Here is a 16,468-nt window from a genome sequence, read left to right as displayed (position 1 = left end):
TATTTCTTGAAGCATGTGTAGCTTTTTAAACTCCTTTCTGTGGTGCTTATTTTTGCGCAGAACGTTAGCCTGAGCAGTGCATATGCAGAAGGCATACAGTGTGCACAGCTGCCAATTGATGAATTTATGGAGCGCTGTGGGGGTACAGGCTGCAAGATTCTTACTGTCAATCAGGGTAGGTAACCAAGTATTTGACTTCATCGCTCATTTTCATATACCTGGTCCTCTTCAATAGAATGGTGTTTGAATGGTACATATTTTGAACCGAATAGAGGAAAACTTTATACGTACATTCTAATGTCAAATCAAAAACTTATTGTATTTCATCTACAAAAAGCATAGAGTTTCCATACAATAATAGCTACAGAGGAATCTGGTGCTGCGATTGTGTACCCTCATGGGAAATATGGGAAGTACATGCTTCAGGTGGTATCGCGTTGGCTAGCGAACTGTCTATGAATCTTTTTCTACAGTTTCATTTTCGTTCTTCGTGCAGAGTGGGTGGTGGGGTGGGTGGAAAGCACTGAAGCAGCACATTTTTTTGTTTAAAGAAACTGAACACCCCTAGGTCTCTCAATTTACTGTGACGTTGGAGCTGTATAAGTTGCATTCGACAGTTTAAGCGAAGCGTCGTTCACTCACGGCTGTGCATAGATGTAGTGTCCCATGCCAATGCAGGCGATTACAACGTGTTCACATTTTTTTGTTGGTGCGTCTTGCCAAAACTCATTTAAATCAACTGCAAAACGACGGCGAAATGAAGTAGATGCACTGTCACGCTCTTCTGACTTGACTTCGCAATAAAATGAGAGGTGCGTTGGGGGTAGACCACTTGGACAGACGCGCTTGGCACTGCAGCAGACGAAACGTGAAGTGTTTCTTAATTAATACTGTACTGTTATTTCCATAAATAGATAAAGCACATTTTCGAGGGGGAAAAGAAGCGCGTTTGTTTTTAAGTGTTGTAAAAAAATAATTCATTTTATTTTGATGCCCAATGTGGAACACAATGGCAGAGGAACGCTACCCTGGTGGCTCAATTTGTCCAGGTTTCACTCCTGCCTCATAGTCACAAAAAATGTTTGCAATAAAGTTTGCATATAAAAAAATGAAACAATTTTCAGATAAATATAACTTCATATCACTTTGTTTTACACTCGGCAAACAAGCGTCGTGAATCTCAAAAACGTGATCCATTCGAAGAAGATTCGAAGGCTGTACTTACCAGATAATTACTAGGAGGGTGCAAGTGCCACTGAAGGAGCCCGCATAGACACTAGTGCCAGATTTCTGTCTAGGTGTTATTCTATGAAGCTCAATGCCAAAAAGTAAAGAAGCACAGCTATTAGTGGTGTAAGCAAAAAAGTGTCCTTCAGTATGTGCATAAGTTTTTGTCATGAAAATGAATAGACAATGGAAATTCGCTACAGTAATCAAAAATGCTCCTTGACTTGAAGTTGCCACTGATCTCAATGTAGCACAAACGCGTCTTGAATGCGTTGTCTTTAGAGACAGTGCCAAAGCAGCACAAACACAAGAGAGAGAAAAAACTTTATTATATATATATATATATATATATATATATATATATATATATATATATATATATATATATATATATATATATATATATATATATATATATATATTACAGGGAGTAGGAGGGAGATGGCCTGGTGCAGGCCACCCCTCACACACACTAGGTGAGCTCCTCGTTACAGAAGTCCATTGGCAGCCAAAGCGACTCGAGCTCGATTGATCAGGGCCTTCTGGCTTGCCAGGTCAAAACAGCTGAGCAGGGCTGCCTCCCAGTGCTCCCGGTTGGGCTTTGGTTTTGGGGTGAGGCGCGAAGTTGACTGGCATGCCCACATCATGTGAAAGATGTCGGAAGACTTCTCCGCACAGTGCGGGCATTTTCCTGTACAGGCACGATCGAGATATTTTAGAACTGCCGGGCACAGCAGTGTTTTGGTTTAGAGTTGGAGGAGCAAACATTCCTCTGCCTTTGTAAGGCCCTTACAGGGTTCATGATAAATTGCATAGCCGAATCGATATAAATCAGTAATTTCTTGAAATGTTAAGGCTAGATTAGGTTCTGGATTCAGTTCTGAAAAGTCTGAAAGCATTATCCGAAGAGCAAGCAGGCGGGCAGTGGCGTCAGCCGTTTCATTACCTTCAAGGCCCGTGTTAGCTGGAGCCCCTATGATCCTACGGGACGGGGGGGCCTCGACGTAATTACTGCTTTGTAAGATGCGGTACGCCAGGTATGGGACGTATTCACGTTGAATATTTCTGCAGGCCCCTCTTGAGTCCGTAATGATGACCCGTGAGTCCTGATGTGTGGCAGCTAGCGCGATGGTGACTTTCTTCGCACGTGTTATGTCCTGTGTTCCGAATGTGAGGCCATTCCCCGCTATGTTTTGGTGGACGACTGCAGTTGTGTACCACCCCTTATGGTGAGGGCTGGAGGGGTTCACGTAAGAGATGCCGTGTTTATTCCCATAGCAAAGCGCCTGCCACTGTGGTCGTCACGTGCCATGCTGGCCGGAAGAGGGCGCACATGCAGGGCGTATCTCAAGACTTCTGGGATGCGTACTCATTCTTCCGTCTTTGATGGGTGGTAGATGTGTAGTCAGGCTGATAGGCGGCGACCCGAGGAAGTGTTCGTAAGTCTCGTGTATTGGGTGGTCGGGTGGTCAAGTGTGCCTCCAGGAGATCTGGAAAAATGTTTATCATGCCAAGGCCTTAAGGCGCTGGTTGGACGTGGTTATTGAGAGATCAAGAGCATGCTTGTGCACATTCCTTAGAATCACCTCAAGGGTGTTCTCGTCAAACTTGCCCAGGTGGAGGTAAGGAGCCGAGTACAAGACTCGACTGCTTACGAATGCATCGGCCAGCTGCTAGGCATCTTTGCAACATAACCCCTTTCGCTTGTTGGAAACCCAACGAACCATGCGGCCCACCTGTTCCTCCACTTTACACAGTTTTGTCAATGTTGTATCGCATCAGCGATGTTTATGAATAAACAGACCCAGTACTCTGATCTCACGACGTTCAATATTGATAGGACAGTTCAATATTGGTAGTGCACTTTGCCGAGGGGCAGATGTTCACAAATTCTGATTTGGTTGGGGAGCATTGAAGGCCGCAGCGGCGGGCGTAGGCATCCACGATCTTCGCGGCTTGCTGCAGGTTGGCTTCTATGTTTCCTACTGATCCGTGTTTAGCCCGTATGGTAATATCGTCAACATAGAGCGCGTGCTGTATGTCTTCAACATTATCCAGTTGTGCCGGGAGTTTCATCATAGCCAGATTAAACAGTAGGGGTGAGAGGACCACACCCTGTGGGGTGCCTTCGTACTTAATTGATAGGGGCTGTGTTCATCTTTTATTCGGATGTATGACTGTCAATCAGAGAGGAGTTGTCGAATGTATTGAAACATGTGTCCACAGTTGATTTGGAAAGGGTGCTTGAGTATTATGTCATGTGTGACCTTGTCAAAAGCCCCCTTCAAATCAAGGGCGAGCTCTGCCTTGTCATTAAGAGGGTATTCTACAGGATTTAGAATTTCACGGTCTAATTGAAGCAGGACATCCTGTGCGGACCGATGTGGGCAGAACCCGAACATTGTGTCTGTAAATTTGTGGTGGTTTTCCAAAAACTCAGACAGGCGATCTTGCACCATAGTTTCCATCAGCTTTCCCGCACAAGATGTGAGAGAGATGGGTTCGAAGGTTGTCCGTGTTTATGGCTTTGCCGGCTTTCGGAATGAAAGTGACCTGGGCGGTCTTTCATTCAATTGGAAAGGGTATCCTCTCAAGCCAGATTGAGTTCATGTGCGCGAGGAGTGCGTCATAGGTCGGGTTGTGAAGGTTGGAAAGTAATTTCACTGTTACTTTGTCTCTTCCCGGTGCCGTTCCTTGCTTATTTTAGTTAGGCCCGCCTTCAGGTCATACAGCTAGAACGGTTGATCCAGCTCTGCCTTCTCGGAACCTGCATAGGAGTACGCTGGGCCTTTGGTGTCATGCCGGACACAGAGGTAATGATTGCGTAGTTTGCATGCTAATTTTGAGGCATCTCTGTCCAAGGCATGGGTAATACATTGGAGATGTTTTTGTGTGTCGGCTCTGGTTTGAGTCAGGTCTATCAAGGGTCGAAAGAGACGCCAAGTGCTCTGGCTGGACATTTGTCTAGCAGCCGTGTTGCATCGGTCCACCCAATTCGAGTCGGCGAGCTGGGCCGCGTACTCTGCCGCTCGTCAGATGAGCTCGGCAATGCAAATTTCAAGGTTCCGATGGTGTTTTTGGCACTGCCATCTACTGACAGGGCTGTGCCGTGCCTTCCAGAGGTGAAGAAGGTGGTTGTCTGCCTCCGGCATAGCCTCCAAAAGTTGAACTTGAGTTTCCGTCGAACGAAGGTGTATGACCAATTCTCGTGACCATGCGTGGTAACCTGTTTTGCTGATAGGGGCCAGATTAGTGTAGGTTTTCCGGAACTTTGTCCAGTCGGGTATTCGGGCTTGGGCATAGGGTCTTGCCAGTGGTTTGGTTGTGATAGTGGTGTTGAGTATGCAGTGGTCACCACTGAGGGTTTCCTCGGTGCTGGCCCAGTCTGCATGTCTAATGTTTTTGGTGAAGGTAAGGTCCAAACATGTGTTCCGAGTCACGGAGTTACCTACCCGCTTTGGATGTGCAAGGTCAGTGTAAAGAGTGAGACCCAGCGTGGACACAAGTTGTGCTAGCTTGGGCCCACGCTTCTCATCACGCATGTACCCCCAGAGTGTGCTGTGAGCTTTCAAATCACCCACCATCACCAGGGGATCCTTGCCGGCAGCCTTCTGAGCACAACTGAAGACTGCTGCGAGCGTTACATTTTTAAGTCTGGGGGAACAATATATGTTATCATTTGAACCCAGGTCTCCTGCGTGCCAGCCCAGTATTCTACCACAGAGCCACACAGTGCTTGAAGCTCTGTTGCAAATGGGCCTTAGGCAGTCTTAATGTCGGGAAAGTAATCATGTTAATATGAGTAATGAAGTGTTTTAGAAGAGCAAAGCAACAAGAAGGCATCACACAATGGGAAGTGTATAACAAGGGGGTCATTAAATGCTCCAACCCAATACAAACTGTTCAGGCATAAATCATCTTCGTCAGCCACAGCATAAAAAAATTGCACAGAATTCTTTGCATGTGTATAGCCGGTACCATGCTCCTCAGAAGAATGAGAAAGGATGGCATAGTGAATGCCTCCATACAACTAAAGAATTAGAATGATTTATGGTGTAGTGGGTATCCCGCAAGTATGCTTGTAGCAATTACATAAATAGTGTTGAACAAAAGCTCTGAAAGGCCGTTCATCCAGCTCATGCTGTGACGGCGTTGTGCGTTCTCCGCAGGCCTGGCAGTTTTTATTGGATATGGAACACATCTTAAACGAGTACACAATTACATGTGGTGTACCATGCAACAGATGTCATTTTGGCAATATGTGATGCACAGAGTTGTGTTGCAGTCTCTGAAATGCACTTCGTTTACTCGACAACAGGTAGCACCTCCAAAAAAGAAAATGTTTTGCTTCTTGTTGTTATGTTTCGAGTTAGCGCTGTATGTAGAAACCGTTTTTCGAAATCATGTTTGCTATCCAAGTTATTTGCTTTTTATTTTCAATGCTGCGCATGCCTGCGTGGCTACTCTGCATGCACATTGAGCAACCCTTGACGATGCACAGCCTTACGATTTTCTTATTATTTTTTTAGACGGAAAATTGTGTCGTCACTAACAAGGACATGTCAGATTAAGTTCTGGTGGAAACTGTCCGAGACCCCGGTAAAAACGATGAATCTTTGGACGTTGACTTGTCATGAGCTTTGCCGTCTTGTGTCACGCTATGAGTTCATTAGACCGTAGCCTCCAAAGTAGGCTCCAGAAAAGTGACTGCCATCTTGGAGGCCACGGCCAGACTGTCAGAGTTTGTTGTATAGATTTCCTAAGAACATTCAGTATTGCCATCCCTCACAAATGAGCGATTGAGCAAATAATACAGTTTTTGCCACTATATAATGTTCTAGGTAAGCAGTGCCTTTAGTTCTCCTTTTGTTTAATTTCTGTATTTTTTCCCGAAATTTTTTTTCTGAGACTGCATATTGATTGATATGTGCGGTTTAACGTCCCAAAAGCACCATATGATTATGAGAGATGCTGTAGTGGAGGGCTCCAGAAATTTTGACCACCTGGGGTTCTTTAACGTGCTCCCAAATCTGAGCACACAGGCCTACAGCATTTTCGCTTCCATCGAAAATGCAGCTGCTGCAGCCGGCATTCGATTCAGCGACCTGCGGGTCAGCAGCGAAGTACCTTAGCCACTAAGCCACCTTGACGGGGCTGAGACTGCATATAACGAAAACTTGTTTGTAACAAAATTTTGGGGTCATTTATCAATTTCATTATATCCAGGTTTAAACCTTACAGGCTTTTCCTACTGCATGCCATATTTACTTAGTGGTGACTGGAGAAGCGACATTTCACTCTAATCTTGTGAAAAAATGCCAGACTGCAAATATAAGGTAATGTGAGGCCCTGTGGCTTTGAAACGTTGCATTATTTTTTAATTGTCTATGTTGGAAAATGTTTTTGTAGCAGCAAGGTCGCTTCACTCAACTTCATCAGAAGTTCATCAGAAACAATGAATGAAAATGAATGAATGAATGAATAAAGTTTCTTGACAAAAATTTTTCTTGCCACTGCCCACTTCTCATATAAGTAATCCGAGTTTCAATTCATTAACTGGATATGGAATACATCTTAATTGAGTGCACAACTATATCATGTGGTGTACCATGCAACAGATGTTATTTTGGCAATTTTTCATGTACAGAATTGTGTTGTTTATCTTGAAGGAGTTGTCTAGCTGTTATTAAAAAAAAAATGGCCACTGCACACCAGTGTGAATGAAAGCAGAGGCTCTGTGGCCTTTGCATGCGTATATGCATTTTCCATTAGCGTCGAGTTCTGTATGCAACAACCTTACAGAAATCAAACAGCCTAATTTTTTGCCATGGGGTCAGTCTGAGAGTCTTCACTAGTTTTACAGTGAAAGCTGTTGTGAGATCAAACGAGTCATTTTCTGCACCGTAGTTCTCCGCCATCACCACCTCTAGTGTCCATAACCATTATCACGTGAAATAAGAAAAAAAAATCTAAATAAGTAAGAACACCAAGAGCAGATTGAGATTCAAATCCGGGCCCCCTGCATGCCAGCCCACTTTCTATCACTGAGCTGTGCCGGTGCTTGAAACACCGTTGCAAAGTGATCCTAGGTAGGCTTCGTGTCAGGTAAGGAATCGCGTTAATGTGTGTAATAAATCATTTTAGAACAGCAAAGGAACAACCAGGCGTCACACAATGACACCTGTGTAACTAGTGGGTCACCGAATGCTCCAATCTATTACAGAAGCCTCGGACATAGTTTTTCATCATTATCAACCACAGCATCAACAAAATGCACATAAATATTTCCAAGTGTGTTGCGGGTACCACACTTCTGAAGAATGGCATGGTGGATGTCTCTTACTACATAAAAATTATGCTTTGTTGTGTAGTGGGTACTTTGCAAGTGTGCTTGGAGCAGTTACCCCAAAGAGGTTTAAAAAAGGCTCAAGAAAAGTTACTCTTCCAGCTTTCATTGTAACTGTGCTGCGCATTCTGTACAGAGCCTGGCAGTTTTTTTGTTAACCTGGAAAAATTCGTACCTCAGCCAATGGCTCCTCGGTGGTTTACATTCACCCATGGAGACTTTCCTGTTGTGAAGACTTTAATGGCTGCACGTGAAGCTGTATGCTCCTGTTTCCTGAACTTTGCTTTGGCACAGTGTTTTTGTATCTTCCATCCAGTGCCGTGCCAAATTTTGGAGTGACTGCAGCAAAGCCTCCAGAGGTTTTGTTGCTGTAGCTTAAACTTGTTATTTCAACTCCTGAGGTATGCCATTTATTATAATTGTGGAAGCAGATGTCAGTTGTCAGTGGGAGTCCTGGCTCTGGAAGCTGAAGTAATCAACATTGTTTTGGAGAAATGCTTGTGCAATGCACTCTTGTGATAAAATATAGCTTGATCACTTTGCTGAAGTGTGCAGTCATGGAATGACAAGATGAGGCTCACCTTCGATATACAGTCGACGTCCGATTTCCAGGACCCTCAAGGTACCACGAAAGCGTTCGGAAAATCGGGCAGTCCGGAAAAACAAATGCACGTGAAAATGCACCTTTTTTTGTAGGTATTTTTCGCTGACGGAGAGGGTAATGGCCGGAGTACAAGATTCCTATTGCAATTCAGCCAATGCATTGTTTAGATGGCCTTGAAAAGAGCCGTTAAAAAAAAAAATCTGACGTGGCCTGCGCTATCTCATAGGTCAGCACTTGGGCAAAAAGAAGTCACCTATTTTCTTTTGCACGGCGTTCTGCTTGCCCACGATCATGTCTGCCTCAATTTCAGTCAACGTCATGTTACTGCTCTACACCAATGACAGCGTCATCAGTGCTTGCATCATCCAAGCTCGTTGGCTGTGTAGGAGATGGCTCTTTGTTCTCGGTGTCGGAGTCGTCGGAATCCTTCGTAACTTGCCAAATGATTTCGCCATCGGTCAAGTCTGCACATAGCTCGAGGTCTTTGTCAGCGTCTGCGAAGCCCTCAAAGGTTATTCCGGCTGTAATCGACACGCCGGCAGCGCGCAGATCGTCAAAGGCAACATCTGTGGCTGGCAGTTCGTCACACATGCTGTCCACTTGGGGCGAGACGGCTGTCTCGGCGTCGAGTGTAAAGCCCGCGGGGCGAAAACAGTTCCGCAGAGTCTCTTGCGTAACCGCCTTCCACGATTCTGCTAGTATGCTTGCGGCAGACCTGAGGTCAACGACGTAGCTTTTCCCGTTGTCGGAGCAGAGCACCATGCAGCCGAGTAAGCGTTATTTGTAATGATGCTTCAAGTTTCGAATCACGCCTTGGTTTATCGGCTGCAGGATTACTGTGGTGTTCGACCGCAGAAATTCAATCTGTATAGCCTTTAGGTTCTTGATGTGGCCATGCACAGCGCAGTTATCCACAAACAGCAGAACTTTTCGATTTTGCTGCTTGAACCTCCTGTCCAGCTTGCGCACATACGCTTTGAATAACTGCTGCGTTACCCACGCCTTCTTGTTAGCTTCATAGAGAACAGGCAGAGTCACTGCCTCCTTCAAACATCTTGGATGTTTCGACTTGCAATTACTAGTAACAGAAGCTTCTCCCTGCCTGACACATTGCTGCCAACAACGACAGTGAGCCGCTCCTTGTTGTACTTGCTGCCGTGGCAAATTTCCCCAGCAAATGCAAGCGTTTTCTCTGGCAGCAGCTTGTAGAACAGCACAGTTTCGTTGTAGTTGAAAATATCATTAGGTGGAAACTGCTAAAGCACGGACTGCAGCTTTCCATCCCGATATTTGGCAACAATGGAATTCTCAATGGCGCTGCTTTCCCCGTGCATCTTTTTGAACTTCAAGCCATTGCGGCTCTTGAAAATTGCGAAGCCATTCATCACTGAACTTGAAGTCCTTCACACTCATCTGAAGCGCGAAAACCTCCGCCTTCTGCTTCAGGATGTTGCCTTACATCGCGATTTTCTTAGTGATCATGGCACTGAGCCACACGGCGAATGCTTTCTCGAGCTTCGGGTAAACACCCTGGCTCACATTTTTCGTTCCAGCCCCGGTTGATTTGGCAGCCACTTCCAAGATTATCGCCTTGTTTTTCATGAAGTCTGAAACAGTTTGCTTCGAAATTCTGAACTCCCTCCCCACCTTTGCCTGCGACTGACCACGTTGGACCTGTTTAATGAGGGCGGCTTTCTTTGCCATTGTAAGCCTACGAGGGGGCTTTGTGCACTTCGAAGGCGTGGACGAAGATGAAGGAGTAGTCAGTGCCATCACTGTAAACAGTGAATCCACTCGACGGAAAGTGCAGCACCAAACAGCTAGGAACTCGGTGGATACTGAAGGTCGGGAAACATGATCAATGAAGATAGCATGCAGCAACAAACGATCAACTGCAAACACGACCGCAGAGCTGACAAAACAACACATGAACGAACACAGTGAGGTTTGGCTTCGCTAAGCTGCTAAGCTACGGCTGGCAACGAATTGACACGTGCTGTTTCAAGGTTATGGCGGCCGCGGTGCGGTTCGGCGGTTGGCGGCGATGCTTCTGGCCATACCTGCGATGCGAGTATGGCGGGTTTGAGGATATGAAAACAACCAAAATGGCGGCGGCGGTGGTGACTTTAGGTTGTGGGTAAACAGTAAAAAGACCAGATGCCGAAGGGTATAAGCATCCGGAATTTCGGACTTCTTAATACATTGACTCTATAAGGAACTTGATGGTGCCACAGATGAGTCCGGAAAATCTGGCATGTTTGGAATTTCGGGCATCCAGGAAACCAGACGTCGACTGTACTCCATGCATGAAATTGATGTCCGATGATATGCAGCGTGTACCATTTTGTTGTGTTGATGCAAAAAAAAGGGAAGCTTATGCTTCGTACGTGTCCCAGTCATTTTGTCTGTGGGAGTAGTGAAAGAACATGTTTCAAGCTTCTGGATTTTAAAGGCGGAACATTTCTATGCATACTGCAGACACTTTGAGCTGTGTCTATCTCTCTGTCCTGTCTTGTCTAATCTATCGAGTCAGCCAGCGAGCCGCCTTCTTCTGGGAGCATTGGTGATCACCTCTTTAACTCTTGGGGTAGACCAAAGTTAGTAGCAGAGAGTAAGAGGGTCGGGCGACTATGACTGTCTGGTCAAAACATGAAAAATTCAGCCGATCCCAAGTGCTGTAGGAATCGGTTATGTGAAGGTTGCACATAAAAGGTGACTGTCTTGTAATTCTTTTTATTTGGAGAAACATTAACAATTGGTGCGAAAAATATGTACAAGTGCACACACAGGCATACATTAAACAGCCACATATGTTTTATATAACCATTTGTTTCCACTTGCATAACAATGCCAACAGCAATATGGATAATACGAAAACCAGAAGTTGTAAGCTGATATGAAGTGCTGTTGCTCACGAGGATATTAGCCCTGGACACTGCTACATAAATCATCTTCAGAGGATGGCACCTAACTACAATTAACGCTAACCTGATGTGACGGCTGTATCATGGGAGTAGATATGTAATGTTTATAAAATGGGTTAGCCGGCACTACAATCATAATTGACGTTTCACAAACATTAGGGTCTATTTGAAAAGTAGTTCCGAAGTCCGGTGTAGCTCTGTGGTAGAAGACTTAGTTGCTATGCATAATGCTGGGGTTTGATTCCTGCTGGGACCTCGATTTATTATTTTCCTTTGTCAGGTCAAAGCTGCTGATGTCAGCTTTTTTTTTTTTAACGTTCAAGCGTTAAAAATTACTCATGTGAGTTCTCGCCGTTCACGGGTAGCTATGAGCTGTCAAGCACCTGTGGCACATACCTGCCCTCGGCTTTGTGCCTCACTGAAGAAATATATTTTGTACTTTGCACTCAATTGGACTCAGACTCACCAAATTTTTCTTCATCAGGACTCACTTGGACTCAAACTCTCGAAAATATTATTCACCCGTACCCACTCAGACTCAGGCTTACGGATAGATCTGAGCCTGAGTGAGTCGACTCATGAGTGAGTTTGCTGACCTATGCAGTCAGGTGTTTACTAGACAGGTGCAACCCGGTCGTTCAGTGAGCATATCACTGAAAAGAGTCGACAGCGACGACGGGCGCACTTTCTCACGTTTTGAAAAGCTGCAGAACAAATGCGGCAGTGAGCGATTCGAGCTGCTGCTTACCACGGTGGTCATCGGCGTAGCGGGGACCTCGTTCACCGCGGTAGTGTTATGCTCGAGAGAAAACGGAATGCATGAACCGTTCTTTTGCTGTGCTGACCAAACGGCCAGTCGGCGTCGGAGTGAGAAACATGAGCCGAGGAGGCTACGTTTTGTATTCCCTCCACCTGCTTTCTCGATAGCTAGTGACTTACAGGCTGCCGTGACCACTGCAAATGTAGTGAATGGTCGTAGAGCGCCAGAAGGGCCATTGCTGTTGCCTCTGCTTGCGACGTCAATCACTATACCCATGTGCTACAAAGTCGTTACTGAGAATCACGGGCACAGAAATACCTGGGAGATGCACAAAGCACTGTCCGTACGCGAGATTGTCCCAGCGCACAACCAACCGCTCAGCACCACCTGAAGTGGTGGTACTGCTGGCGAGATAGTAGGCAGTGTCGCAAGCTCGAATGTGGACAGAGCGGTCACGCAAATAAGTCATAACCTCTTTGCCGAGCAACAAGATTGAAGCCCTGCTATCCAGTAATGCCGCAAACCCTCGGCCAGCGATTATAAGGGGAATGAACAGCGCTGGCGTGGTTGGAAAGTCGTGTCCAGCACGACACGCTATCGATTCCAGAGTCTAGGTGGCACCCCCCGTGTTCAGTGCCATTTATGTGGAGATAAGTATCGTATGTGAAAGGCTTACCCTAAGAAGCGACCGGAAAGGGATGGGACGTTCTCCACTGCCATTTCGCACAAAGACGCAATGGCTGGTTTTGTTGACTCTCCGATATGATGCAGAAATAGCACTCAAGGCAAGTCATCAACAAACACGGGTTTATTAACTGAAGCACAGTGCGACAATCACGGTCTTGCGGGCCATTAAGGAAAACTCAGCAAGGCTGACTGAGAGTACGCTTGCCGGCAGGTGCTACAGCTATTACACAGAGGGTAGCAACTCAGTGCATGGATGAGAAGCCGCCTGGTAAATCACTGCGTGCACCTCTCCAGCAGCCCTGTGAGCATCTGCTCCATACGCAAGCTAATGCGAGAGGGGGTTGTCATGGGTGGTCAATGATGATCGGCGAAGCACCGTGACGTGCGCTAGTGTGATGCAAGGGAAAGGCCTTGTCTGGACATGTTCGAACACATGTCTTTGTGTAGGAAAAGCCATTGTGCGGCTTGCGCCAGACGAAAAACCCTGGCAGTGAAACTACGGTGGCCATGTTCCCGGCACAAGAGCTGCACGGAGCCAACACTCACGCTAGCTGTGGAATGAGGCGTCAAATGGGAGGGTATGCTTGATTCCCACATACTAGACTGTACTAAGACCAGTTTTCGAGCACAGTTCTTGAGCACTAGTTAGTGCACTTTGCATCATCGATGTAACCTAGCGAACAATCTGTGGTATTGGCTCAGGGGAGAATGAAAGAGAGCAAGGGGAAAGCAAAGCAAAGGAAGTTACAGCTGAAGCATGAGCACGAAAGTGGAGGAGGTGTGTAATGACTAAGGAAATGCAGTGCTGCATGAGTGGAGGTACATCTGGAACATCCCTGACATGGCATCAGAATAGCTCTTCATCGTCCGCTTACTGACTTTGTTGATAAGTTGGGGGGTGACGGCGTTAACAGGTACCACAATTGGAAATAAAATGTTGCACGAGTGGAGATCTTCATGCTGAAACTGCTGTAAAACATGCCCATGCCTGGATCAGTGCAGGGTAGCGCCGCGGCGGTGGTCAAGTGGCTAAGGTACTCGGCTGCTGACCTGGAGGTCGCGGGATTCTATCCTGGCTACAGCGGCTGCATTTCCGATAGAGGCGGAAATGGTGTAGGCTGGTGGGCTCAGGTTTGGATGCACGTTAAAGAACCCCAGGTGGTCGAAATTTCCGGAGTCCTCCAATACGGTGTTTCTCATAATCAGATGGTGGTTTTGGGACGTTAAACCCCACATATCATCATCATCAGTGCAGGGTATTACACAACACATAATTTGTGCCAACCAAGCTACTCACAGCATTCTCGTAATTATAATACAATACTCTCTCAACGAGTTCTTTCTGAACATTGAGTAGTGCAAGTTAAGGAAATGCTTCATTGGCCACTGCTGCCAATCAAGCTGCCAAAGCAGAGGCTCAGGAAGTTGTTGCCAGAATACAGAGGTTCACCATGCTAGATGGTACTTTAAAGGGACACTAAAGAAAAACAGTGAATCGATTTAGGTTGATAAATCATACTCAGACAACCCTGTCGTTAATTTCACCTTCATAGGTTTAAAAATTTAAAAGAAAATCAAGTTCAAAGTTTCGTTTTGACCTTTTAATGCCTGAATTATGAAACCGCCAAGCAAAATGAATTTCGTTTTCATTTTTCAGCTTTAAGTAGCAACCTTTAAATGATTCTGTAGTTAAATGATGTAAATTGCAACTTTAATGCATACTTTTGCGTATGTCGCCAATTCTACATATGCCACAGAAGCGAGGACCTAGCAATAAAAAACGTACTTAAGAACTACGTAACAGGTTGTGTATGACCTCTTGAGTGGCCCTCACAGAGGATACTTTGCTTTGTTTTTGTCGATTAGGAACTACATAGACCTCAGTGGGTGCTTTAAAAATATGCATTGTCACAGCGAAGGGCGTGGAAACTTGAAGGTGGCGTCACCACTCACATTTTCCTATTGTGTGTTTTCTCATTTACCAAGTGTCTTCTTCCTGCAAGCGTGGTGTTTTTGGTACCATGGAAGAGTAATTAATTGGAGAAAAATCATTTTTCTTTTTAAAGTCCCTGTAATACTGCCACAGACATGACCCTGCCATTCATGTAACTGAAATAGAGTCATCACCATTGCTGAGACATGTATGCATGTCTCTCCCAAATTCTTTGCCTCATATTTTGCCAAATAAAAACACACGATAGCCCAATCTCACATTTGAGAGTATTATTGTAATCATCGAACTTGTTCGCTCCACAAGAGCAATGTTTTTTTTAAAAAAAAGGAATAATATAATTTTATTTTCTCAATACAGCCAAACAGAAAGTAATGAAATGTATTTATTTTTGTGTGCTGTGGTCCATGTAGCCCAGTGTTTCCAACTTACTATATTTCAATACACACAGATTCGCTTGAACTAATGCATAGTGTCCGTGTGTGCTAAAATGCTCACTCTAAGAACATAAGTAATGATCCTGGACCTGACTTTTGCCGGCTGTCTCATGTCAAAGCACGGCCTAGTCATGCGAGAGCCAAGCCTATGTTTGCCAAACTTCACTGAACTGGTTCAGCATGTGATTGTACACTGCTTTAGCCAATGTAGGCTATGCTCATATAACTGGCGAATTGCACTTGAAGTCGGGGCACTTTTGAATATCCAGCGTCCACATGGGACACCATTTTGTCTACTCCAGCATGTGTGAAACTCAGATGCCAGAGTTCATCGGACATTCACAATTTGTAATGAGTCTAGTGTTTTCTAGCAGATAGCATTTGGTTAAAAAGAAAAAAAAAAGCATAATTCTCGAGGGACAGTGCGTCCGACTGTACATTGCCATGCTTGTGAACAGATGATAGAGCCTTGTGTGAAATTCACATGTATCTGTGTAGCAGCCAGCCAAACATGTAAAGAGCCACTTGATGGTGTGGCGGGCTTAGATGGTATAGATGCCAGGTGGTGACTGGCTGCAACGTGGCATCTGTACTCAATTTCACAGTCAGTAATATTGAAATTTTTATTGATTTTTTGTGTGTATGTTATAGGTATACCTGCAGACAGCGGTAGCCTCATATTGTATAAGTTTACTAGGTTATGTATAGTTTTATGAGGTGTTTGCTTGGTACTTCTTCATGAACGCTACAGGTTTGCTTTTACATTAGGTGACAAGCATATTGCAGTTGCTGCAGTTTAATATACGGCTTTTTGCAGATTATGTTGTAATCGGTGTTATATGTTTTTTCAACAGTGTTCGACATCTTGTTGAGTGTACATGAGACTCAAGGAGACTGGGCCAACTCTTTGGCAAAAGTAATTCCAAAAAGGACAGGCCTTTGCAAGAAGCAGTCTTCCTTGTAACCTTGTAAGTGTCTTGTGTTGTTAGATTTTTTGTCTTCCACTACACAAATGCTACTGTAAACCATGTATATTTAATTGTAACTTCAATGAAAAGAGACATGGTTCTAGTTTACACCTAACTTTTTGCATTAGGTTGTCACATTTAAATAAGCTTGTATGCTGGTCGTTTCATTGTAACCAATGAATGTCCATAATTATAGCTGTTTAGTTGCAAGCCAGTTTGAGCTCATTATTGTTTAGAAGCTGCAGGGGAATTAAGTTGGTTCAGAACTGTCTATGCAGAAAATGAGGATAGTTCAGTGTAACATGGCTCAGGACAACCTGCAGCAGCAAAGGATGCTAAAGATACTCAAGTGACAATGTTCCCAAAAGTATAACCTAGAGTATTGTTCACATTTATTTAAGCTGCTGTTCTGAGAAGATGATTAGTCATCTTACCCGCTACAGCTCTTATACTTAAAGGCCAACTGCGACGAAATTTGACTAGGGGAGAATTGGCTTGGAATGCATAGTATAAGTTAGGTAAGCATTGATAATGTTAGGGAAAGAGCTTGCAATCGTGTACTTC

The 16,468-nt window shown here is 44.9% G+C and overlaps 1 protein-coding gene across 5 annotated transcripts in view; it reads left to right on the top strand.

Annotated features, from left to right (window-relative positions):
- The window catches only part of LOC119187814 (tRNA methyltransferase 10 homolog B), a 109,229-nt gene that overhangs the window by 71,808 nt on the left and 20,953 nt on the right, over positions 1 to 16,468 (top strand). For all 5 annotated transcript variants that reach the window (XR_012887167.1, XR_012887166.1, XR_012887168.1 and 2 more), the window contains exons 7-8: positions 61 to 175; positions 15,791 to 15,904. Coding sequence is in view for 2 of the 5 variants with exons in the window: in XM_075878526.1 (XP_075734641.1) it covers positions 61 to 175; positions 15,791 to 15,900 (225 nt within the window). In the remaining 3 variants the exon portion in view is untranslated. The remainder of the gene's footprint in view (positions 1 to 60; positions 176 to 15,790; positions 15,905 to 16,468) is intronic.

The sequence above is a fragment of the Rhipicephalus microplus genome, chromosome X (assembly GCF_043290135.1).
Source record: "Rhipicephalus microplus isolate Deutch F79 chromosome X, USDA_Rmic, whole genome shotgun sequence".
NCBI classification, from domain to species: Eukaryota; Metazoa; Arthropoda; class Arachnida; order Ixodida; family Ixodidae; genus Rhipicephalus; species Rhipicephalus microplus.
The sequence above is the reverse complement of the archived record's forward strand: the minus strand, read 5'-3'. Positions and strand labels throughout refer to the sequence as shown.